The sequence below is a fragment of the Poecilia formosa genome, unplaced genomic scaffold, assembly GCF_000485575.1.
Source record: "Poecilia formosa unplaced genomic scaffold, Poecilia_formosa-5.1.2 Scaffold193, whole genome shotgun sequence".
Classification (NCBI taxonomy): domain Eukaryota; kingdom Metazoa; phylum Chordata; class Actinopteri; order Cyprinodontiformes; family Poeciliidae; genus Poecilia; species Poecilia formosa.
The window spans coordinates 161061-186273 of record NW_006800132.1 but is presented as its reverse complement, the minus strand read 5'-3'; the positions used below and the strand labels follow the sequence as shown (position 1 = coordinate 186273).

The following is a 25213-nucleotide window of genomic DNA, read 5'->3' as shown; positions in this document are numbered from 1 at the left end:
GTAAGGTAATTATGAAGTTTGTTTCAGTCAGATGAGACACAAGATGGTTTCCATTCCAGTCCCAATAAGATCCAAAACCTAAAGCCAGCAGATCTAGTGTTCTAAACTTATTAGTTTGGGATTTATTTTCTCACTGAAAACATGTAGAAAAATAAAGGTTACATTGTTTTTCTGAGTGAGGTTATATCACTGCCAAAAACATGTAAAAAAATGCATGTCAGACACCATTACCAGGGCTCACCATTAAATGTAGCCAAAATTGGATGTGCCAATTAAAATCAGTTTCAAACTAGGCTTTCTTGAACTTTCCTCTTCTGGGAAGCAGTCTCTGTGATGGGTAGAGATGAAAAAAATATTACTTTTTCCTCGCTGGATGCCTGAACACGGCTGAGTGCCATTCAACATTGATGAGGTACATGAGAGAAGGAGTGTGACGCGTTCATGGGAAAAACAGAAAGAGGAGAAGGAGGCCGAAGGAGCGCAAACAAGTGGGTCGTGCGGATGAATAATTGAGCAAATGATGATGCGTGAATAACACACTCTGTAACTGTGAGGATATGAGTTGCCATGTGTTGATTGGGGTCACGTGGGGTGCCATGTGTTGATGCAGGAATAGGCAACCGCGATATGAAAGATGCAAATGTGACAAACGACCCCGTCCTGAAAACGCCCCCAAAACGGTTTAAATGGTTGTTTTGGAAAAGGAAAGAACCGACTTAACGCACTTCTGACGCCAACAAAAGTTGGACTAGATAAATCGTGTGGGTCCTTCAACACAGAGCAATCGACCGAAAAACAAACAAAAAAAAAATGAGTGAAGCATTAATCTGGCTGGATTAAGATCCTGCCTAGTCGGCAAAACTCATCAGCTGACTCGCATGATACCGACTCTGTTCACCGACTGAATCAAATCCCCTGAAACACATCCCTAGATTAGTGGAGCCAAAGTGCTGCGCAGTCATGGAAGCGTGACATGTCGATAGACACGTCGATAAAACTCGCAAATATGCACACACAACGACACGTTGGCGCAGAGCAGCGGCGACCGCGCCGATTCACGGATCACACACGGAAACAGAAGACAGGCGTCTGATCTGTGAACTCGGGTAGCCTACACACGGATTACACAGGCAATCTGTGAAATATGTTTGGATACGGCATATTTGCGAGGCTAAATAAACAAACGGAAAGACCTTAAAGTGCGATACAGAACGTTGCACTGGAAGCATAATGAACAATGAATGTAGTGTAGAAAAACTCACACTACTGATATTCAGACTTCAGATCCAAATGCATCCCAGCAGAAAATCAACACAATGTGTTTTTTTCACTTTAAAAGGGTACATATTTTAATCAGCTTCAATTTCAATCAGAAAGCTACTTTATTTTTTACCTATTTTAAGTAGAAAAACAGATGATATATTGTATGAAGTGCAAAGTGTAATATTTGCGTGTATTTATGATCGATCCACTTTTATTTCTGTGCGATTTAAAACACCTCTACGCCTCTCTGTTAAGTGGTTGGACACTTCATAAATTTAATCCCAGAAGCTCAGATTCATCACAGGTATCTGGACATTTTGTGCCAAAGGTTCTAAAGTGTGCACTGTACTAGTAACGTTTAAACTGGGAAGGTAGCATTTTTAATCTTGATCAAAACCATTAACCTTTGGAAAACCTTGTGCAATTAGCATTAACAAAGGTCAGAAGATTGACTAGTGAAAAGTGGCTCAAATGGCCCCGTTGGATCCTTGGTTTTCACCCCATAAGGGGTCAAATATAATGTACCCCTTACATTTTACAGGTACATTCTCTGGTAAAACTGGACTCTAAAACATTACAGAATATCGCATTGATTCATATATCGAACCATGAACATAACGTCTTTACAATTTACTGCCATCATGAAACTTATGGCAGAAAAACAGCAAAATCAGCAAAGTAACAATCTCAAAAAATGTTTAAAGTTTGCAAAACTAGTTAGAAGTTAATATAGTCAAATGAAAACTTGCCTTTTATTCACAATACACAATGTATTAATCATACCTAATTCTTTTGCCCTAAATCAACAGATGAGTTTCAGACAAAAATGTAGAATATAAAGCTTAAATCACAAATATTTAAGAAGCTATTTTAATATCACAAAATCTCATCTTAGAAGATGAATAAAAGGAAATGCACATGAAATACGACAATCCCAAACTCAGAACTTGTGATTCTCACGTCTCTCTACCAGGAATTGACATGAACATTGATCCCGTTCCTAATCTGGCAACATCTTGGTATATCCTCGGTGAACTCAAGCGTGCCTCTGCACACAGGATATGAGCAAGAACTGTCTCTAAAGGGGCAGGAAGTCATTTTCTTCAAAGCCAATTGAGAAAAAACATCAATTGTCCATGAATTAAAAGTAGGAAATAATTTTGCTTTAGATCTTAATATGATCTACGATAGTGATTCAAGTTCGACATTCATTCTACGAGGTCTTATCTTCATCGGAGATTGTAAGAGGAATATAAATGATCTGGAGAACAAAAACAACCGAGAGGCATTTTGTCCCGAGAGAGTAGGCGTAAGCTCTGGAATATTAACTTCTCTCCTCACCGGTAGGCAAATCTAACCGGTGTCAAAAGTTGTATTCCCAGAGTTTCTAGTTTCCCTCTCGACACTCCACACTCCCACAGACTACAAATAAAAGTCCTAAACCCCTCGTAAAGACCGCTCACTGCCTCACTCCGTCGCTCCGTCTTCATCTGGACTGCCTTCACCTAGACAAGTCTTCCATTTGTAATCCATCGTTGCACCTCCGCGCCTTGCTCCTGTTTTGTTTCCGTGAGTTACATGGATGTTGCCATGAGGAGGAAAAGCGGGCCATCTGCAGCAGGGCAGAAACAAGGCTGAGAGGAGCTGCCATCACTCATCCTGCCCTTCAACTCTTGGAAGAACGGAGGAGGAGGAGGGAGGAGGAGAGACAAGTAAAACATGAGAGGGATGAGGGGAGATTTGATCGCTTGCCCGGGTCCGTCGTTCCCACAGGGACGTGCCCTGAGCATGTAGGCAGATGGCAGGTTGTTTTCTGTGAGTGTGTGCGTGCGTGTGTGTGTGTGTGTCCACTGAGTCGTCTCGGTGGAGTGGGGACCAGTTTACAACGACGACAGCTGTAAGTGACAACACGGTCACTTTCCATCAACTCCACAAGTCAGACAGAAGTCAGACGGCTTCAGCATTCGGAATAATTAATAGTAATAATAATAAAAAAATCTAATTAGATTAAAGGGAAACATCTAGTCAGAGATTACAAGCCAGAAAAAGAGGAACTTTGTTGGTGCTTACATAAATCCTTCACCGTTTAATTGAATTTCACACTTCTGTCCTGCAGCTCTGAGAGCTTTATGACGAGACAAAAGTCTCTGCAATCACTCTGTCAATTCAAAACGGGTGTCAGTCAAGAACGTGTACAGTAGGGGCTGCAGTGAAGACAGATCTTCGTGTTTGATGTAACTTGCATGTGAAGAGATTTTCAGATCTAATGGTTGAAACCTAGCAACCTGTCTTAAGCATTAAGGGTGTTTTCACACCTGATAGTCCGGCAGACTTGGTTCGATTGAGGACCAAAACTGCAACATTTGCTACAGTTTCAGCTGGTGTGGTTCACTTCCACACTGCACTGTGCCAAACGATCCAAAATAATTGAAAAACCCATTCAAGAGACTTCCTACGCAAATGGACTAGAGCTCGATTAAAGTGGACTAAAAAGGGTTGATGTGAATACACCATAAGAACCAAGTTAAAGGATTGTAGTCTCCTAAAAATGACTGAGTGTGATTCCCAGCCACAGGGACTTTCTGGATGATAGTTGGCATGTTGCACCAGTCCAGATGTGGGTTCTCCGAAGGTTTTCTGGCTTTCTCTCACCGTCCACATGTTAGGTTGATTGGCCACCCCGAACTGACGAACCCAATCATTTCCCCAGTCACCCAATGCTAAAGCAGGTAGAGAAAATGAGCAACTAAAACTGAACTGCATAATGCTACAATAACTAAAGGATCTTTAAAAGGCAACGTGGGATTTACAAAACCTTTATTCTCCCTGTGAAAACAGAACTGAGCATTCTCAATGCCTTTTTTTTTTTTTTTTTTTGGCATCAGGACCGCTTCTGGATTAGACGTGTTTAAAAATCTTAGTATATGGACTCTTAAGACCTGAACTGAATTGCAGAAAACTGATTAACTATTCTCTAAAACACATTTATGGAACCAAACAAAAAGGGGACTCTTAGTTTTCCCACCAATTTGCAGCCTCATCTCATTCTTGGAAGCCAGCATTGTGACGATACTTGCTTCATGAGCCGCAAGTATCGTCACACTCCTAGTCAGAGTGAAAGAGAGAGAGACTGCCACCGTTTTCGAATTGAATTCATCTCATCTCTAAAATAGACTGTAACCGATGTAAATTTAGAGCTGAATTGAATTACAGTGGACAAATCTAATATTCCAACAACAGCGTCTCTGTTAGCTTGGGCCTCAGCGAATGTGGAGCCCTGAACCATCTGAATACCAGCATCCAGATAGTGGAATAAACAAGTGTTGATAAGAGATGGGTTCACTCAGGCATTTCATCCAAGCAAACCAAGTCATGTCAAGCAGAACTTTTACTTATCACACAAGTCTTCAGGGATTACCGGTTTGCAGATATGAATGAATCAGGCTGAATCAACAAGATTTAAGACACATCTCTCAAGCTAAGGCGCTTGGAGAGAAATCATGACATCAGTATATGCTGTTGGCTCTCTTATGTCTGCCAAGCTTTTCAATTCAATCCGTCATCACACACCAACATAAATCACATCAAAAATATAGACGCAGTTTCAGCCCTTACCGTAAATCTTCTGGATTCCCATCAGGTCGTCCATGGGGAGCTTGAAGTTGTCCGTGTCCATGTACTGGTAGAAAGGCGCCATGATGGCCGTGGGATCGTTGGAGTGCTCCAGGCCCAGAGCGTGGCCGAGCTCGTGGACGGCCACCAGGAACAAATCGTTACCTGGGAACAGAGAGAAGAGGAGGGAGTGTGAGTGAGCGGAGCGGATGGAGCAGCTACCGTGTTCAGCGCTGCTTTTGGCCGCCGCTGGCGGTGAACCGTTTTGTAGCATCTTATGTCCCTCACAAGCAAACAGAGATGAATAAAAAATCTTGGCCAAGCTTAGGGGTTCTTTTTTGGTCACCTTGCAGCTTGTCAGGTTGCACCTGTTCTGGTTGGCAGTGCTGGAGTAGCTGCTGGAAATACAGCCAACTTTTCCAAGTGCTGTACTGACTAGTGAAAAAAAAAAAGATGCTATAACAAGAATAGTTTTGGGTGTTTCACATTTAGAAAGTAAGGCTGTCCCTGTATGGCTCTAAAGTGACCAAGGACAGATGGTGTACTTCCATTGCACTGATGTCCTAAGCCTTTATTAGCCGTATAAGAATATATACATTAACTCGCCTTTACTGACAAAAGGAAGCCCTTTACTTAGCCATTACCCTTAAACACAGATAAGAGGACAATCTTTTGAGGCAGTGTCCATTAAAGTAATAGATCGACACAAGACAATGTTTTTGTTTTTTGTTTTTTTTACAAAAGTGTTATTTATATTTGACAAGACTTATTCTTAAACCACTAAATAAAATCCAGTTCAACCAGTTACCCACAGAATTATAGCATAGCATATTTAATAATTTGGCTTTTAAATACAACCTTTCAGCTAGATTTTCTTTTAGGGGTATAAGAGTACCGTAATTTCCACACTATAAGTCGCTGTTTTTTTAACACGCTTGGAGCACGGTGAGTCAAACATTGAAGCGGCTAATAAACGAATGTTTACACTGAAAACGACAGTGAAAGAAAGACTGAGGAAGTGTGTGTGAAGCTGTTCAATTCCGACATCGAAGAAGATGAACTTAATGGTTTTAGAGCGAAGGAGGAAGATAAAGAAATGACTTTTTCTGCTTGGCTACTGCATTTTTTCTCATGAAGCGCCCTTGTTACAGGCACTGTTTGGAAAAAAAAAGAAGACATTTTTGCTACACATTTCACTAAAGTTAAAAATGTTCTGTGTAAATATCCTATGCTACAACATAGACTCCTGCAGCTTATAGACCTTATAGAACTTTAAAACCAGCATTCAGATGTGCCGTATAATCTGGTGGCCTTTTCTCACCGTCACTTGTTTCCATCTTATTGTAAAATTCAGAACCGTGACGGTTGAGTGTGGAAATTTGATTGAACGTTCAAACATGTTGCCCCGTCAGCGCTCTCCTGACTCCCACCTCGCCTGCGTCTCACTCTCCTCCATCTTTCTTATCACATTCGACAGGAATGGAAAGGAGCATCACTTATTTAAGACAATTCCTAGTAAAGTGGGGCACTTATCGGCTGCAAATCTGTCACATGAATAACACATCAGCGGATGGACCCACCGGTTCACATCACTTCCAAGCAGGTACAGAATTTACGAACCGGGCCGGCTCACGCAAATGGCTCTAATTGGGAGGCTCTGAGTGATACGGGACTCCATAAGTGTCAGCGAGTTTTTACAGGCTTGATGGGAAGTCTTTGACAGTCGAAAAAAAGAGTCCTCAGATGACGACAGAACATTTACACATGCTTGTAATATCGAACAAGCATCTGGAGATGTGGCTTATATCAAACAAAGAGCGGAAGAGACTTTTAATCTGGGGGAGCAGGAAAGCAGACGAGCGTCTCACAGAGAAACTGTCATTCGTAGCGAGTACACTGAGGCAGACGACTGGCTCACTTAATCACCAGTGACTGTGAAGCAAAACAGATACATTAGCCTCAAAACACTGGCAGATGTAATGAAATCCTGTTGAGAAGGAAGTAAAACATTTAGGGGGAGATTTTGTAAAGTGACAAAAAGAAAAAAATAAAGATGTCCTGGATTCTTTCACAGCGAAAACATGCTTTGTTGTTTTTCAAACTCAGATAGATTAAATATTTTTCAATTTAAAACAAGACGTGAGCCCGGCCCAGATTCAGGCACCAAAATAATAAATAAATAAAAATACAGCCACAGTTTTTAAAATATTACAAATTTAAGTAATTCTTTTCTCCAGTTATAAAACACCCCCTCCCACACTCGTTGCTGAAATATTTCAGCCAGCTGAAAATACCTTTAAGGATTCACCACCCATGTTTGAAAAGAAATGGTTGCACCAAACCGTGAGCCATCATGTCTGTAATGTTAACAACACACCACAGGCATGCTAACCTCGCTAACTAACAAGTTAGCATCAGCTGTCCAGGAACCAAAAGTTACTTTAAAAGAAGCAGAATGGCACAAAACACATTAATTAAGGCACATTTACTGTAGAATAATAGTAGAAGAATAATTGATGCTTTGATGCTTTAAATACAACCAATAAGTATGACAGAGTATTAAGGCCGTGCAAGGAAAATAAAAAAAAAATCTATAAAATTCAGAGAAAGGTCAGAAAATTACAAGAATGAAGTCAAAACACTGACTTTATCCCTCTAATTTGACTTTAGTCGTTACTCTTGTAATATTATGACTTTATCCTTAAAATTGGACTTTATTCTCGTAGTACTACAACTTAATTCTCATATGACTATTCTCGTACGAATTTATTCTCATAATAAAGTCTTACGCTTCTCGAAATGTAAGACTTTATTCTTGTAATTTTATTCTATTTCCTTTTTTCTCTTTGTATGGCCCAAATACTCCATCGTAAATAAGATCATCTCATACAGTTTTAATTTAAATTGCCTACACACAGTACGATTATGAATGAGCAAGGCTGAAAAAGCCATGAATAAAACTTGCTTTTAGTCACAATTTGTATTCATTTAGTTTTTTAAAGTCTGATTCTGCACTGGCTCAGGTCACATCAGTGGTCCAAACGGATTGATGGCCTGCCTCTGTCGTTCTCCGTCTCAGCCTCCCGTCAGCCTTCATGTCTCGCGGGTCGGCTTTGAGGTCGGCTTTGTCGCTTTGTTTCACTCGCTTACGTAGCTCAAAGCGTAGACAGGATGTCACGTCGGCCCCCCGGGGGCCATAAGTACAACTAATTATCGACTGGTGGGTTTACTACATGGACATGAAGAGCACAGAAGGGCAGGTGGAAGACGAGGCGGACGAAGGAAGATGAAAGACACAAAGAGCGAGGGGACTGTAAACAAAAGGGATAAAACAGGAGGAAAAGTTTGGGATGCAGAAGCAGATAAGTGGGAGAAAAAGATTCTGGAGCAGATGAACTGAGAGATACAAAAAAAGCGCGTGGCGTACACTAAGTCAAAGTGTACGTTGGGAGTGATGGCCGTGTGAGGAGAAGTGGGTAAAAACCTGAACAAGCCGAGAAGAGGAAAATGATGAGGCTCGGCTCGATTTATCTAGCGCGAGGTCCCCGTGTTGCCGCGATCGCGGAAGATGGAGATGATGAATTATACAACGCTAACCTTTGACCGATGCATTTATAACATCACCCCGCTGTCAGGGAACCCAAACACACACGTAACGCAGAAAACAGACGCTACATAAACAATGCATGACATGAAATACATCGCAAAAAGCTACTCGGGGGGCTTTGTGTGGCAACCCACTCAGAGCAACGTTTTTCTTCTAGTTGTCGTTCAGAAGCAGGAGCGCTTATCACACGGTGATTCATCATCCCCGTATCTGCTGGCTTAGCATAAAATTAGCTTCTATTTAAAGCATGAAAGCTATTTTTGAAGAGGAAAAATGGTGGGAAAGGAAAATAAAAAAATAAAAAATCACCTCTGGGTAAATTATTATTATTATGCAGTTTATTTTTTTGTTACATGAAGTCGGCAATGATCACAGTGGCAGCCCGAGGCAGACGCAGTCTTGCAGAGACTCAGCGAGGGATAGGTCAAGGTTGCTGTTAATGAGATAGTGCGGCTGAGTAGAAAGGAAAAAAAAAAAACAAAAAGAGGAAGAGATAAAGAGGGCGAAGATGGAGTAGAAGAGGAGAGAGGCTGGAGATTTATGATCACATGTACCTTCGCTTTGCCTTTCCCCACCGGGTTCGCGGCAAAGCAAACAGGACTTCTGATTAGAAACCTCAACCCTCTGGCTGGCTGTTCTCCATTATTTACCAGCACGCCGCTGCCAACCGTCAGCTGGTTGGAGGGGCGCGGCTGACATGACAAGACTGGATATGAGACATAACCGCACAAATAACAACAAAGGAATCTCACAAATCACAAGCGGGGGCTCTTGTCGATGCTGTTCAGCGGCTGTAACAGCGCGGGCTGTCAGCAGGTGCCTTCAGGAGCCCATAACACTGCCTGACACTTGGCTGCTTAACTAAGCGGCCCCCTTGGTTCACCTGATATATGACATCTAACAAAAGAAAAAAAGCAGAGGCAGCCCAGCAGGGTACCTCCGCCTCTTGCTTCCTCTGAACTTGCTATCCTTCGCTTTTAAATGCTCAATGTCACACTTTTGTCTTTTGCCTCATTTAAGCAAATCTGAGGAGCTAGTTTCCGGCGTCACTCCCTCCCGTGGCATTAGCATCATCTTAAAGACCCTAAAACAAAGTAGCTACAGCTCCTCGTCTTCAGTCTGTTGTAAAGACGGCGTCCAGCAGAGACGAAAAATGTCAAAATCCACCACGCTTTTTGTGGAGAAACACAGCTTCAGATGCTTGCCTGCTTCACGTCGCCTGAGAGTTAGCAAACATAAGCACTCCCTTTGTCCCAGAGGAGCTCAGATGTTTTCCCCATTGTTCGGCTCCCACAAGTCCCTCTGCAGCTGACACTGCGCTTTCAGGAAACGACTCGGAAAAGGCTTCCAGTGGTTAAATGATTTTTTTTTTCTTCCCTCTGAAAGTGTAATACAAAAAAAATGAGACGGTGTTTCTCTGGTGTCAATCAACAGATAAAGGAGAAAATTGTTACAATAAAAAAAACCCACACAGACACAAAGTAGTCGGGTTGTTATATGCAGAGGCAATATTATTGTTAAGTAAAGAGTCTATGATAAATCTGTCATCACAATGCCTATAACACTCAATTAGGTCTGGGCAACAAGATAGGGCATAGCTGCTCTCACCGCTAGCTAAGACAGGTGGGATCATCAGCTAACTCGCTCTTTGGTAAGCTAGTAACAACCTTAGTTGAAGCTAGCAGCAACCTTGAGCAACTAATGCAGCAGCAATTTCAGGTTTTGCCACTGTGCCTCAAAACGTCTAAATAAAATACAGAGGCGTGGAGTAACAGGAGGAAATGAGCACAAGAGGAAACTGTGAATAAAACAAGAAAGTTCACATCACCAATTTGGCAGTATTTCAGATACTTAAAACCAAAACTAATCAATAATTATCTATATTGACTGACATGAAAAACTTGTACCTGGCTACATTTTTCAGCCATTTTGTCCAGCTCTGGAGTCCATATGGTCCTTTAGCACCTTTAGCGACTGAGCGACGGTTTGGCTTGGGGTTAATGATATGTGTGACATTAGATATTTCCACTAAAATCTATAGTTAAAAGTGCTGATTTTCCATGTGTAATTTTTAATATATAACAATACTGAAAGTTCAAATTAATTTCCTCCTTGAAGTGCAATTGTAAAGTCAACAGAGAAGTAAACAACATAACTGACAGATTATGATATAGTTTATAAGACTAATAATTTTTTTTCAGTGTTATCGTTTAAGCATACCAATGCTACAGTTATGTGTCTGATTTTACCTTCACTATGTATCAAAACAGAGAATTAATTTTGTTCACAGAGCTCCTACAATCACGTGTGACTGTATCATTTGCCGACAGAAAGTTCAACAATGTGGCAGGAAAAGGAAAAGGAAGAACCCGGAGAAAACCGGAGAAAACCTGCAACACTGACACTAGGTGTTTGTTCAGGCCGGGACGTCACGAGAAATCAGAGCAACCTTGACCCTGAAGCAAGCTGGAGATCCCGTTTGCCAAGCGAGGGGGAAAATCAGATTCCAAAGGTGGCAGCCCAAAACAGTGAACCACACAGGGAAGTCTGTGAGGGAGCCCTGGGCTGTCCAGGAGTGCTGCGCTGCACTGAACAGCAGCCAGAGGATCTCAGCCCAGTGGTCCGGCGTTTGGCTTAGAGGGGCCCGAGACACGCACTCTGCTCGCTGTCCAACCAGAGCTGTGTGCCTGATTTGACAGAGTGGCCATTGTGAAGGATTCAGCCAAAGTACAACGCTCGCATTCTGCTCCTTTTATTTTCACACCCTCCCCGCCTCCAGCAGCCCCTCTCAGGACAGAAAAGAAACACGCAGAGAGCCATTTGGTGCATTTTCCCAAATTAACTTGGAACACCACCACTGTTCACACGGGAGGCTTTCAGATGTCATCTTCCTCCTAAAAATATCTAGAAACTTGTTTTCCCCTCTGTATACAAGTATAATGGAATCGGAATTAGTTTTCGAAAATAGGCTTGTTTTTATTTATAAGAAAATGTTGTACTCTTTACATATGAATGCATGCTGAGGACATGGGACAGAAAGCAATCTGTGGTTCCAGTTTCTTTTCTGCGCCCGTCGTCTCGCTCTGGGCTGTTGACACTGATCGAGCAACACTTGTGCTGCCGAATCTATTACACTTAATTCTCACGAGCTTGTCAGAGAACAAAACAGCAGCTGATGAGAGCCCCATATGCGCACCGGAGTAATTATTTATTACCAAAGACTGCTGCAGAATGGGACCCGGTGAATGGAAAGCTGCCAGGCGTTTGAAAATTTCCCCGTTTCTGTGCAATCGCGGTAAACAAATTAAAAGAAGAGAGCGACACGATGCTGCAAGGGAACACATGGCTGTCAGTTTCTCAGATTTTTCTAAAGGGAGCGCCCAAGACAGGCATGAGTGTAGGTCTACGTTGGACCATTAGTCTTTATCAATTCATTTGTTGTGGCGAGCCGACGGCCGTTCGGTGTGCATTTATGCCCATCAGCAGTGGATGGTATCCAATTACCGCAACACAAGATGATGGGATAAATGTTCTTCTGCATCACTGCTCTGTGTAAGACTTAATGTAGAAATTCAAACATAGATCGGTCAATCTTTGAGTTGATAATTGACATTGTCCGGTAAGAGTGAACCGATTTATTGGCCAGCTGATTTATCTGTGCCGATTTCCTTAATTTTGGGAAATTGGTGATCGGCCGACACTTACATGTGAAGCAGATCTTATCTCTCAATGCTATCTACATTAAAAAAGGTCTAAAAGTCAACCACTGTCCTCTTCTGCTTTCCTGTGAGAGAAGTTTGACTGACAGAAACGTATTTTGCTCACAAACATTAACCAATACCTGTGAAACAATACAACCCTGTTTATCAGTCAGTGAGCTTTCATGGCAGAGCAAAAAAGGCCCATGATCAGAGGATAAGATCAGTTTCACATTTAAGTATCGCACAAAATTAAGAAAATCCGGACCGACTGATTGGTGTAAAGTAAGTGAGAACATGTGAAAGCTGGCCATCAATAACAGATAGAGGATTATTGCTATAAATCAGATTTTTTCTATTAATTATTGAGTGGAGGGTTTATTTTTACGTCTCTGCATTGTCCATGTGTCCCATAAGCTGAGATTTATTTAATACTCAGGTCAACATCATGTTTCCTGGAACGAGGGATGTTCCAGGAAACATTTGTTTACATTTTAACAGCAGATATAACGTTTCTTTATAAACAAGTTGGAATTAGGTTGGTTTTATTCAAAAATTCATGCGCTCTGCAGCTGCTGCTTAAAATAAACATAGATACATCCAGCCACTGCAAAATTTATCGGACTCTCTTCTCTCCATTCATGAACACTTAAAATAGCACGAGTCTCTTGAAAGGCTTCCACCTCGGCTGTCACTTTCAGTTTCTTCAATGATGTTGACACATCTGATGCTTTTAGCTCTCCCGGAACAACTTATGTTGTATATTTCTGCAGCTTTTTCAAACGTTTCGACTACAAAAATAAACTCCACTGCTGTTTAACCTCCCTGTCCAGTTAGGTGGACAGGAATTCATGTTTCCAAAGACACATTAAGGGTACCTTCCAAAAAGTCTCCTAAATGTCTAGCTTCAGCTGCTTAAGTCCTTAAAACGCGTAACATAAGTTGAATCAAAAGTGATACTCCTTCAAGAGTAGGAAAACTGCATATTCACATAAAAACACCTACCCTCGGCGGGGTTGTTTACGCTTTTTGTTCACCAAGCGTAACGCTCAGGAGGATCTGACAGCATCTGAGTGACTGGCAGGAGGCCTGATCGAGTCCCTGAAACGTGCACCTCTGACACCGTGTGTGTGCGTGTGTGTGGGGGTGTGTGTGTGTGTGCGCGCGCGTGTGCGTGTGCGCGCGCGTATATTCATGTGCGGGGGCAGAAGAGAGGACCGCCACCCACGTGGAAAGTTGATGCTCTTCCCAGTGGGCGGCCATCTATTTCTAGTGGCGGCCTGGTGGGCGGGAGCGCATGGTGATATCTTCGCTTTTGTTTCTGCTCACTTCGTCTCGTTTTCAGCGGGGTAAAGTGTGAAAGCAATGATCTAAATCCATTTTGTCTCTCCGAAACCGGCAGTCGGAAAACGCGGTTATGTAACTCCTGGAGATATACGCAGCCACGATAAACAAGGTGTTAAAAACGTCAGTTTCCGGCAAATCCGACTAAAAGGACGATGGGAATGGATGAGGGGCTGTTATAAAACCCTATTTCTAAACACATTTATTCACCTGAAATCCCACCAGAAAGAACGTCTTCAGGTTTCCATTGTTAAGTTGCACCAAAGATATAAATATTTCCTCAATTTATATAATTGCTATATTGTGCTTTAAAACCCTAGTTTAACAGAAACATGTTTTCCACAAATACAGGTGTTGCACCAGACTTTTTTGTTGTCTATCATTTTGACTGATGAGGCGAAAAAAATCTCGTCGTAATCTATTTTAACCCATTATCTGCTGCCACACTGCAGACTGGAATCACAAGCAACACTTCAACCAAAGTTTTGAAATCAGGGAACATTTCTCCAAGTGAAGACTCTTTGGATGAGGCGTTATCGTGATCCTCTCCACTGGTTTCAGTGGGTGGAAAAAAAAAAGATCAGCACATATTTTTTTTGTTTTTTTCACTCTGGGAATTTTACACAGTCCCTAGCCTTTATGTAATTGTGCTTAAGCTGAAAAATGTGCATCAAATTACACTTTAACTAAAGTTAGTTTTGATATTTTCATCTCGTTGATCAGAACCAATCACTGGTTGAAAATATCCCCCATACACACCTGACTGTCATTTGAAATCTATTTCCTATTGTATCAAATCACAATGCTACATCGTACAAAGTCAACTGTCTCAAAGCGTCCTTAGAGATAAACTCCCCTCTCTGCAGTCTGTTCTTCCAGTACCCTTGAAATGCGTGCGCTCTGCTTTCCGAGCCATTTTGCCTCCTTTGTCCTCCCACAAGCTCTTCTGCTTGCAGTAACTAAGCCATCAGTTGTTTCAGCTGCCATGCTGGATGTTGTGACACCCCTACATGTGTTTTTACTGAAAGATGTGGATCCACCCTCGTAGTACGAAAAGTATTTGATTCTCTGAGTTCATATCCTCTGAGAGGCAGAGAACCGGAGACAAAGCGGAGGAGATTGAGACAAAGATAGAGGGAGACGGTAATAAGGAAGATTAAAAACTTTACTTTATCTGTGCCGAGTGAGGAATCTTTCTGAGCACCATAACCTGGAAAGATGGAGGATTTATTGCCTCTGCAAAAGAGGTGATTGAAGGAGGGACTGCTGAACTAAAAGATGAATTTGTGGGAATTCATTCCTTGACTATATTTACCCATTTTGGTGATTTTATATTAAAAAAGCCTAGAATAAATCAAGTAATATGAAAAAAATACTCTTTTATACAGATGACAAGCTGATTTTTATTCATGAATAGACTGAACTGACCCTGAAAAACTGTTTTAAGCTAAAAAAGACACAATGGATGATGTGGCTAAGAGTTTATTATTAAATAGGGAAAGGTCTGCACACTTGATTTTCACATTTTTAGTGGTGATGTTTTCATATATAATAAAACAACAACAAAACACTGTAAAAATCAAGTTTGTTTTTCTCCTTGGGCAAATTTAAAGCTTGTAAAGGTTTGCAACTTCATCTAATGAAAACCTTACAATTTTCTTCCTTCACTGAGAATTACATTAAAACAAGAATCAAATTTCTAAGAAGACTCAAAAACTCATTAATAGCAAATTATTAAAAGAAAAAGCGTAAATTATCAGCTTTTTGTCTGGTCCCATATTAAAATATCAATGTAATTAAATTACCAATGCAAAAAAATAAAAATAAAATAAGACTCAAGACTGAAGAAAGCTTCCATTTACTAAAACATGACGCTCTATTAATGCAGTTTTGCACGTATTTCTGAGGCTCAGCAAAAATTTCCTCAATATTTAAAAGGATCTAGTCAGTTAAAAATGTTGACTATTTCACATTATCAGGCTATTTCCTCCTCAATGTCTGCGCAGAAATACGGGGCCTGACATCATAAAACCATAGACAGTCACAAAACACAGAAAGAATGAAACTATTTGGCCCAAATTAAACCTGAAAAAAAAAAAACATTACTTGCTGGAATGGAATGAAAAACCCAAACACCAGCTGGACTTATTTGCAGACGCATTGGCTAAAAAAAGAAACCGATAACAAATCTGAATGCGTGACGATACACAGACAGAGGGACCTCACTGCCCAGACACGGACAACTTCCTAAAGCTTCGTCCAAACAACATACAGACGCATTCTTTCCATCACTTGGAAAAACATCTGGACAACAACGCAAAGTTACTGGCTCCTAAATGTTGCAATATGCTGTAAAAAAACAAAAACATTTTTCAGTTTCAATTCAACTAGTGCAAGGCATATAGAGTTCATACATAGGTTGCCGTTATTTCTGATGATTGTAAATTATGGGTAATGAAAATGTGACATTTTGTTTTTCAGAAAGTCAGAATACTACCTGATTAAAAGTTAAGTGGAAGGAAAAAACAATGGGATTGAAAAAGGCAGCTTGGAAAAGAAAAGGCAGTTTTGAAACAGTAGTGAAGTAAAGCTCATTTAAAGGTTTGGGATTGATTGATTGAGTAATTCAATCAATCAATCAATCAATCAATCAATCAATCAATCAATCAATCATATTTTTCAATTGCTGACATTTCTTTTAATTAAAAAAGTCATTTTCTGTTTTTCTGAGAAACAAAACGAAGTTTTTAATTGGCTATAAACCCATAAAATCAATAAAAACAAACAAATGAACAAATTCAACAATAAACAAATTCATGAAACATAACTTTTCGATGACATTCTAACTTATTGGAATACAATCAATCAATCAATCAATCAATCAATCAATCAAGTATAATCAAGTTTACAGAAATACATCTTGTAGCTGTTTGGTGATCAAATCTGGTCAGGCACCATTTGCATTAAGTTTTAATTGTGACAGTTTTTAAAAATGACTGAGGGGCATCAAATGTAATTCCATCCAAAGGCTCTCAGCTCGGGGAGAAGATGTGAAGCAAGGCGGAGTGAGGAATAACAGAAAAACAGAAACAGGAAGGAAAAGACAGAGTGCACTGCTGCCTCCTCATCGCTCAGTAGGAGAAGCAAACTAAAAATAAACCTGCAAGGACACCATATGCTCCTCTATTTCTCAACAACTCTTTATCTTTCCTCTCTTGTACTCTCCCGTACTCTAGTATCTCTCATTTCCTCTGCACTCCTCTTTGTCCCTCTCCTTGATTTCTTTTTATTTCTCAACTCCACAGAGCCGGCTCCGCGGAATATATACCCTGCTGAGAAACCGAAAATTGATCCCCTTTCATTGAGGGGAGGCTAAAAAAAAAATAAAATAAAAAAAAAAACATCCTAAAATGACAGCTGCTTTGAATGTCTAGTAAGGGGATTGGACATCAATGATAAACCGTTCTGCCAATCGACGTCCGGGGAGACGAGCTTCCTCCTGCGACCATCAATCAATCAGCTGATGAAAGTCGATGCTGTTCCGACCTCCTCGCCGCAGCCAATCCCGACTCTTGTCTGGTGCCCTGGCAACCCAACTTCTGCCGTCCAATCCTGCTACCTGGAAACATAAATTATTCCTTTCTCCCTTTTCTCCAGATGGCGACTACTTGTTTTTCTAACCTCTTTGGTTCATTTTGAAAGCGCAGGGGAGGAACATAATAAAGCCTGTTAAGAAAAAAAAAAGAAAAAAGAAAAAATCTCTCATTTCCTGTGTACGGGATGCTACATCGTTTCCTCTGACGGAGGACCTTCCAGACATAACCGGGTCTTAAAACGACCTCCTTGGGTGAATCCAGATGCTTGTGTATAGTCACAGTATGTAAGTGATGATGATTTATTTTTCCGGTGCGTAGTTATTTCTGTATATTCACAAAAAAAAATAAAGTCTGGAAGTTGGTATAAAAACCAGCTTATCTGTTCCTGCATGATTTGCTTTGGTTTCGCGTACAAACACGGGCGCCACATGCACAGCGATGACCTTGTGATATCGCGCAGATCAGTGCTGGTTTGTTTACCTTTTGTGACTAGCAGGAATAAAAAAAAAATAAAATAAAAAAAACATTAAAAAAATAATAAAAAACGGACAATCCAATCATCTCCATGTCCAGTTCCAGTCCTTTGTTTCTGCCTCATCCCCAGTTCCCGCTAAATCCCTCCACAATCCTCTCCTTTCTGCCCTCCAGCACTTCTGCCTCAGCATCCCAATTTCTTTTATGCTGTGATGTTTCAAGCAATTATTCTCCATCCTCTTACTCTATTAAATCTCTCCCCCTTATTGTAGCCTATACGTTTAATCTTCCATTCATCCATCCATCTATTGATCCCTCAGAGCGATTCCACTGAGCCTCTGAAAGCAATAGTTGAAGCGTTCTGAAAAGCTTCAGGATCTGCAGGGAGCATCGTTTTTTCTTTTTTGATGTCGCTTTTGCTGAATGTGTGGATGCTAACAAAGGATGCATTTTGTTTGCTACGTCGTGCGCGTTATTCCAGCATGATGGAGCAAATGTTTTAGTACACTTGAAGTGACGAAAAAATGCTACAAAACTACTCTCTATGTTTTATGACTAATTGGTTTTTATTAAATAAAATTAAAAGGAGAGAAAGTTTCAACACAGTTAGTTTTTGGAGTGATTTTCACAATCAGCAAGTCTTGCACTAACTCAATATATCCAGGATTTCCTGACTGCTTTAGGCCAAAAGGGTAAACACCCAATAAACATGTTAAATAAATATTAGCAAAACTAATAAAAAATAGATGGTCAGACCGCCGCCAGTCTGGAGAACTAAATTTTCATCAGTGCAGACAAAGCATCTGCGCAGGGCAGCAGTGTTTTGTGAAGTATATTTACAGTATAAATAAGGCATTTCCATGTTGCAAAGTAACATTTTCTAAAAATAAAAAAATAAATCAGTGGCAGCATCTCTAAGATGGTTATCAAACTGCACGTTATGATATTAGATACATTTTAAATGCAATCAGGCATAATTTTGTCATTTAGTTTGTTTTATCGATGAGTATTTCATAGGCATTTTACTGAGTTGCCAATGTTGTGTGATTTTTGTAGTTTTTTTTTCCACCTTGCCGCAAGGAACGTGTCCCTAAGGAGACAACAATAAAGCGATAATGATACTGATGATGGTGGTAAAGTAAAAAAATGTAAGCCTTTTCTCCGAACCTCCAACTCATAAGTCAGGGTTCAACATAAAGATTTAAGTCATTAAATCTTGTATGTTAGGAAGTTTAACACCCCTTTCCTGGAGATGTTGCTGGGATTAACTCTGGGTACTTTTTGTTTTCTTTCATACAACGTATTCCTCATTTCTTAATCACCAAATAGTTGCAGCAAATAGCCGTTCAAACAGAGTTCAGGATTGGTTTCTGGGACTGACATGTTGGATTTTATGGCTCTGTAATCTGATATCGTTAGACTGAATTGAAATGGTTTCTTCTGAATTGGACTTTCAATCAATTGAATGTATATAATTTTGACATGTTTGTCGTGTCTTGATTTTGTTGTGGATCGACGCTGCATAAACTGAAATGAATTGAGTTGAATTGCTTAGTGAAAAAAATCCTCAAAGAAAGCTGCTGAAAAATACAAAATAAAAATAAAAATGACATCAAGCTCTAAAATATACTGTTGCACTGACTCTATACTGACTCTGTTGGTGTCAGCTTTTTTGTAGCAGCACAAGTAACACATCTCCTTCTTTCACAAACCTGCTTTGCTGTAATTGTTACATGGAAAATGATTTAAGCTATATTAAAACATGCTTACGGTGTAATGAGATGCTAACAGTGAATCGCTAATGAAACACTGGAAATCGTTCTTCATTTGCTGTATGTACTGATCATGTACAGCCTCTTCTCCTGACTGCAAACTCACACCAAAAGTTCATTCAATCTTTTTAGCAAGCAAGCAAAAAGGCAGAAAGCAGAAGCTGAAAATTCATCAATTCATCAATGAAGAAAAGACGTCTGAAAATCTGCTTTCACACACATAAAGGGGTCTGAGGTTGCTGTTTGGAACGAGTGATGTGATCATGAAGTAGGCTGTCACCCATGACTCTTGACTCCCTGACCCCCTACACACACACACACACACGCACGCACGCACGCACGCACACACACACACACAGCATAGTTTAGAGCAATAAGCGTAAAGTGGGGAAGAAAACACACACGGCTGACTGAACGTTGGGTTCAGCTCCTTGGAGTGTTTGGATCTTTTCTCAGCCCTGACACACACATATAATGCCACCGTTGCAGTTACGAAAGAAAGAAAAAAAGTAAATGGTCCTTTAAATCTAATAAGATGTTATTAGCCGACACAGCTGATGAATTGCTGGAAGTAGAGGCTTGACAGATGCTCAGCAGCAGCTATGTTATGTTTACATGCATCAAAAGACTACAGCTGGTACTCATTATTAATTAATCCGCCGAGCATGTTCTCATTTAATCATTTCCCTGTAAAATTACCCAAAATATTTAATTTGCAATTATGTAAAGCTCGAGAAAAACATGCATAGAAATGCAATTTTCTTTGATCAGAGCGCTTCTCTGCCATTGCCTTTTTTGGTGCCTTTTTCCTCTTCACGTGCGGCAGGCGGTTTCTGTTGCTCAGCATATCCAAGTCTCTGAGAATGCCATTAGTTAATCCTAATAACTACACGCATCATCCTGCGCTGTGTGCTAAAAATCCCTTTGCATGTAACTTTGGCTTAATCCCCTATCCTCAAAAAGCCTCAGCGTGAGGGGAAGGTGCAGAGAAAACAGCGCTCTGGGATCTGCGTGTGAGTATGTGCGCTTCTTTGGGACGTGCGTGCATTTGTTTATCTCCGCGCAGACAGGAAATAATCCTCTAGTGTGCACTAGTGACATCACAATCAAGCACGGCATCTACGACGCGACGTTGGCAACGAACACCATGCCGACTGATCCTTCTTGACAACAGAGCACGTGGGATTAGGAAGGACAGACATGGGGGGAGGCTTGCCGGGCAGCAACTCATCTCCTGTGTGTATAAAAAAAAGAGAAACAAACAAACAAACAAAAAAACAATAGTAAAAAAAAGAAAAACTACGAGGGCAACGAGACTGGAAGAAACATGAGGGAGAGACAGAGACTGTGTGCTGCTCTGAGCTAAAATTACATCACACCCAGCTGTTACCTACAGAGCTCCCATACTGACAGAGGGGGAGCATGGGATGAAACAGAGCCATCATGAAAAACATCTAAAAGCAGGAAATATATTTATTTTTAGAATGTAAAATAATTACTTATGCGGCTGGTAGAAGTTTTGAAGCTCAACAGCTCTGTCGGCTGTAGCTGTGTGTTGCCTGCTTAGTGCGAATGCTGTTTATCGCTAGTCTGTAAAGTTCTGAAACATTAAAGCTTCCTTAATAAGAGTCACTCTTCAAGTTTCCACACTTTGACAGTTCATGTTTCGTGACTGGAAATACTCAATAACAGACATGTTTGTCTTTCTCCTGAGTGAGGTAGAAGTGCCTGACTTTTAGCAACAGGTGGGGGAGGGGACGTAGTGTATTATCCAAACTGTTTCCTGGTCATTTTTGTGATTTTTGTGCCTTTACAGTTTCATGCCTGTTTTGATGACCACCAACTCAAAGTAGTTTCTGTAATATTCTGAATGAAGGTATATGACTCCAACAGAAAGGCCTGGCAGACGTGAAGTATTGGTCATTTTAAATATTGTCAATGTATAACTCCAGGGTTTCCCCCAGTGTTTTATAAGTCTGGTGGGCCTCCAGGCTTTACTTGTGCCCCCACCAGACTAAACATTGCTTTATTTATTTAAGACTTGTTAAAATGTTTGCATTTTTTAAGATTTTATAGTTGGTGTTCAGGTGTTCAGGTGTTCTTTCAATAATACATAATTATCAAGTGATATTTTCAAATTTCCTGTCAACTTTGAAAATTTTTTAACTCAAAAAAACACAACGGGCTGCTGGATGAATGACTGCCCTTGCACCCAACCACCGGGCTTAGCAAGTTTTCTGGGGGAAACTTTGAACTTTGTGGTATTGAGAATTTTTCTATCCTTTTTTGTGTGAAAAAGGTGCTATCGCTACAATAAATGCTTTGTAGAGATAATGTCTAAACTTGAACTTGCTTGGCGAATGTTTGGCAACTGACAATTCAAAATATCTTTAATGTTTTGAAAATAGATTACTGTAAGGACATGGGGTTTAAAATATATTATCAGAATGACTAAATTATTTACATAAATCCAATCAGGGGTCATAAAAACGTCTTGGGGATCAGAACAAAAAATAACTGACTGTCGTACACAGTGTAATGTAATATGGCATTAAATTAAATGTTTGATGTTATTCAAGAATTTTCTGACAATTAACTTCGTCATTTATAAAAAATAACTGAACTACAAAGAACATTTAAGTGAGAGACATCAGTTTAGGTCCATGGGTGAGTAATGGTATCTTTGCAGGTGCAAAAAAAGAAGCAAAATGGGACAAAGTAGTGACCTATTGACCTTTATATTTTCTCTACAGCTGCAGAAACCTTCAGTCTCATTGACCCTTTTGTTGACAACTTAATTAAAAAAAACAACAAAAAAAACACTTTGCATCATAGAAACATCATTGTGTGAATTTTTGGCATTTTTAAAACCTTCCCTTTTTAAAACTGCTCTGGTTACCAGTTGCTGCAAGGTCTACAAAAAGCCAACTAGAAACAAGCATCTAATCTTCATTCTTACACAACTTTGAGTTTGATATATATTTTTTAAATTACCCAGCATGTTTAAGCATAAGCTTTAAGCATAAGCTGAAGGCTGATCCAGCGGCTGTCCAACCTGAAGGCACTTTGATCTTTGACTTCATATCAAAGCGTCCTTGGTCTTGGGCGTTGAGCCAAGCGCTCTCCTTCATCTGTTCTGCAGCTTGGGAGTGGACGACAGAGGAGCATTTCTATGACTTACAGCATAAAGAAACAAATGCAGAATGTGTGTGTGTGTTTGCGTGAGCGAGTAAATATGGCTGGAATGTTAAGTGCTTTGATTGCAAAGCCCAATCACTAATTATTGCTTCCTCTGTTCAGTTTTCAGTATGCAAATTGCAGAGCTTCTTTTGGTGCGGTAATACCACTCCATGATTAGCTTTAATCACGGTTTTAAATAGGGAGCAAGAATGCATTTCTATACAAGGATAATAGCTGGAATAGTGTTGATGTTTCACTCATTAATTCTAATTAATATCACGCACTCAGACACTTTTTTGGGAATTTGATGTTTGTTGTATTATAAATAAAGTGTTTGAGTGAACCTCCCCTACCCCGACATCCTATATTGTTGATTTATTCATCACTTTTACTTTAAGTTTTTATAAAATCCAAACACAAAAGCAAAATCTTACATGTAAAGTTTTAAAGAATTAAGCGAGCAAAAGATAAAGGTGGTTGAATGAAAACCTCGTAGCTGGAAAACTACTACTGCAGTGCCAAAAAAAAAAAAAATCTAGCAGTAAAACCTAATATCTGTATCAGATTCCTGGCACATGAAACCCTGTTATAATCAGCCTCTCTATGCAACGCTGGTTACTAGGAAAATGACTATATGGATCAGTGAACAGTGAGGATAGAGCGAGAGCATGTTCGCATTTGGCAATGGAGGCCAGGCATTGCAGAACTGCATGCATTATGGGATGTTTTCACAAGAGAGTAGGTTGTAGCAGCTCTGTATTAATATTGCATAGGAAGGCTGGAAGAGAGGTTGACTGTGTGTTTGTTGGATTGCACTGAAAGGAATGCAGGGAGTGAGTCTTAGCTCTCAACGATTGCTGCTGCTTCTCCCTCCTAAAAGTCATCCACAGAGCTGAAAGCAACACAATACACCCTGTATGGTGTGTGAGCTTTGCTTTGGCTGAAATTAGAAGCAACTCCCTTTTTACTTTGAGGTTAAAGCTTGTTTGACGCAGAACAAAACATGGACTAACAGCCATCAAATTGCGTTTTATAAATGGTGCTGTGGCTGTGAAGCCATCAACATCGCACTTAGCTCGCTAACTTACATCATTTCAGATGCTAAAGAGTTAAGGTTGTCATTGGGTGATGAAAATCACGTCATTTTGTTCTCTGCTTCATGTCGTCTGCCGAACACTTCGCCCCACTTTGCATTCACAACCATGGTGTGATTGGTCATATTTCGCGGGCGCGTTTGTAGGGACAGCAATGTTGTCTTGCTCTGACCACCCAACTTGGAGAAGTTGAGCAGTCGGAGAGTAGAGTAGATAGTTTTGAGGAACAATTGTCAGGGATTACACTGAACTCCCCCTGTTTGGTTCTGGTCCGATGCTCAGTAAGTGGGATGTGTTGATTGTGAGTCATCTTTACCTTAATGGTCTGAATTAAGGTAAAGAGGTAGGTAAATGAGGTAGGTCTCATTTACCTACAGAAATGACCATACCGTATGAGTAACTGGTGAAATAAGATTGGGCCCGACCGCATTGGCTTTATTTGCAACATTAATGTGCTCTACTGATATCCGTCGGTGTGATCAGTCCATTTAAAATCCTTGCATAAACATCTTGCCTCGTGTTTAAAATTCTGTCAAGTTCCTCACTTCTAATTCCACTGCCTTGTATTCAACAGCTCCCCTCTCATCTCTGCTCTCCTCGTCAAATATTTTTACTCCCCGCTATGCAGCTCGCTCAGTCTTCCCGTCTCCGGCTGTCTCTCCTGTGAGCTCTTCAAGCTCCAATATTTGTCTAGAGATACTCTGCCATTGTCTCTCATCATCTCTTACACTCTCTGTTATCCCTGCTGCTTTCTGCTAGTCAATTCATCTGTTCTTTTTTTTTTTTTTCCTTTTCAACTTCTGTCCCTGAATCCTTATGACTGACAGCTCTGTCTCAGTTTTGACTCGGTAGTGATCATGCGTCCCCTTCCCTTGCTTCTGGACTGTGGGTCAGGATGGCTTCCATAATGTCGCAAAGACATAACTAGAAACAAACTGTTTTTAAAATCTGAAAGAGTTTTAACTTTAAAATGGATGTGAGACATTGAACATTGGATGTTCTTGTGCTTTTGAATGAATAACACATTTCAGAGGGTGATGTGGCACAGTTTGCATAGATTCACACACTGATCCAGAGATCTGCTGGAGTTCAAGCTGCTCAACCTGCTATCCAGACCTCTGCTACGGCTCCCTGACGAGCTGAAATGCTCTGAAGACAACCAGTTGGTCAGGGCAGAGGTTTGAGGTCAGCATACAGTCAGAGGTAATAAGTTTAGCTCAGCAGAGGAAGTGCCTCAACAAAGCAGACCACCGCAACCAAAGTTCAGCAGCAGACCTACCCCCTGCAACAGCATCAGGCGATACAGCAAAGCTTCAAGCCCCACGGGAGCAATCAGACCAAACAAAACTGGATTTAGAACAGAGATACATTTCTCAGGGTTTTTCTTTCACATTTCCATCTTTCACAGTCATCTGTTTATTCAAATATAAGTTGCAATAAGAAATTAAAAATACTTTTTTTAAACTTTAAGCTTGAGTGGTCAATCAGTTTTCACATTAAGAGCATCTCAAATTAGCAATCAGTGGGGTTATATCAGCTAGCATGAGTTATCCAGGAGTTTTCATGTGTTTTT

General features: G+C 40.5%; 1 protein-coding gene across 2 annotated transcripts in view; it reads right to left on the bottom strand.

Moving 5' to 3' along the window:
• Positions 1 to 25213, bottom strand: part of LOC103147991 (matrix metalloproteinase-16-like) — an 83460-nt gene that overhangs the window by 22036 nt on the left and 36211 nt on the right. For both annotated transcript variants that reach the window (XM_007566575.2, XM_007566576.2), the window contains one exon: positions 4879 to 5040. In XM_007566575.2, the coding sequence (XP_007566637.1) occupies positions 4879 to 5040 (162 nt within the window). The remainder of the gene's footprint in view (positions 1 to 4878; positions 5041 to 25213) is intronic.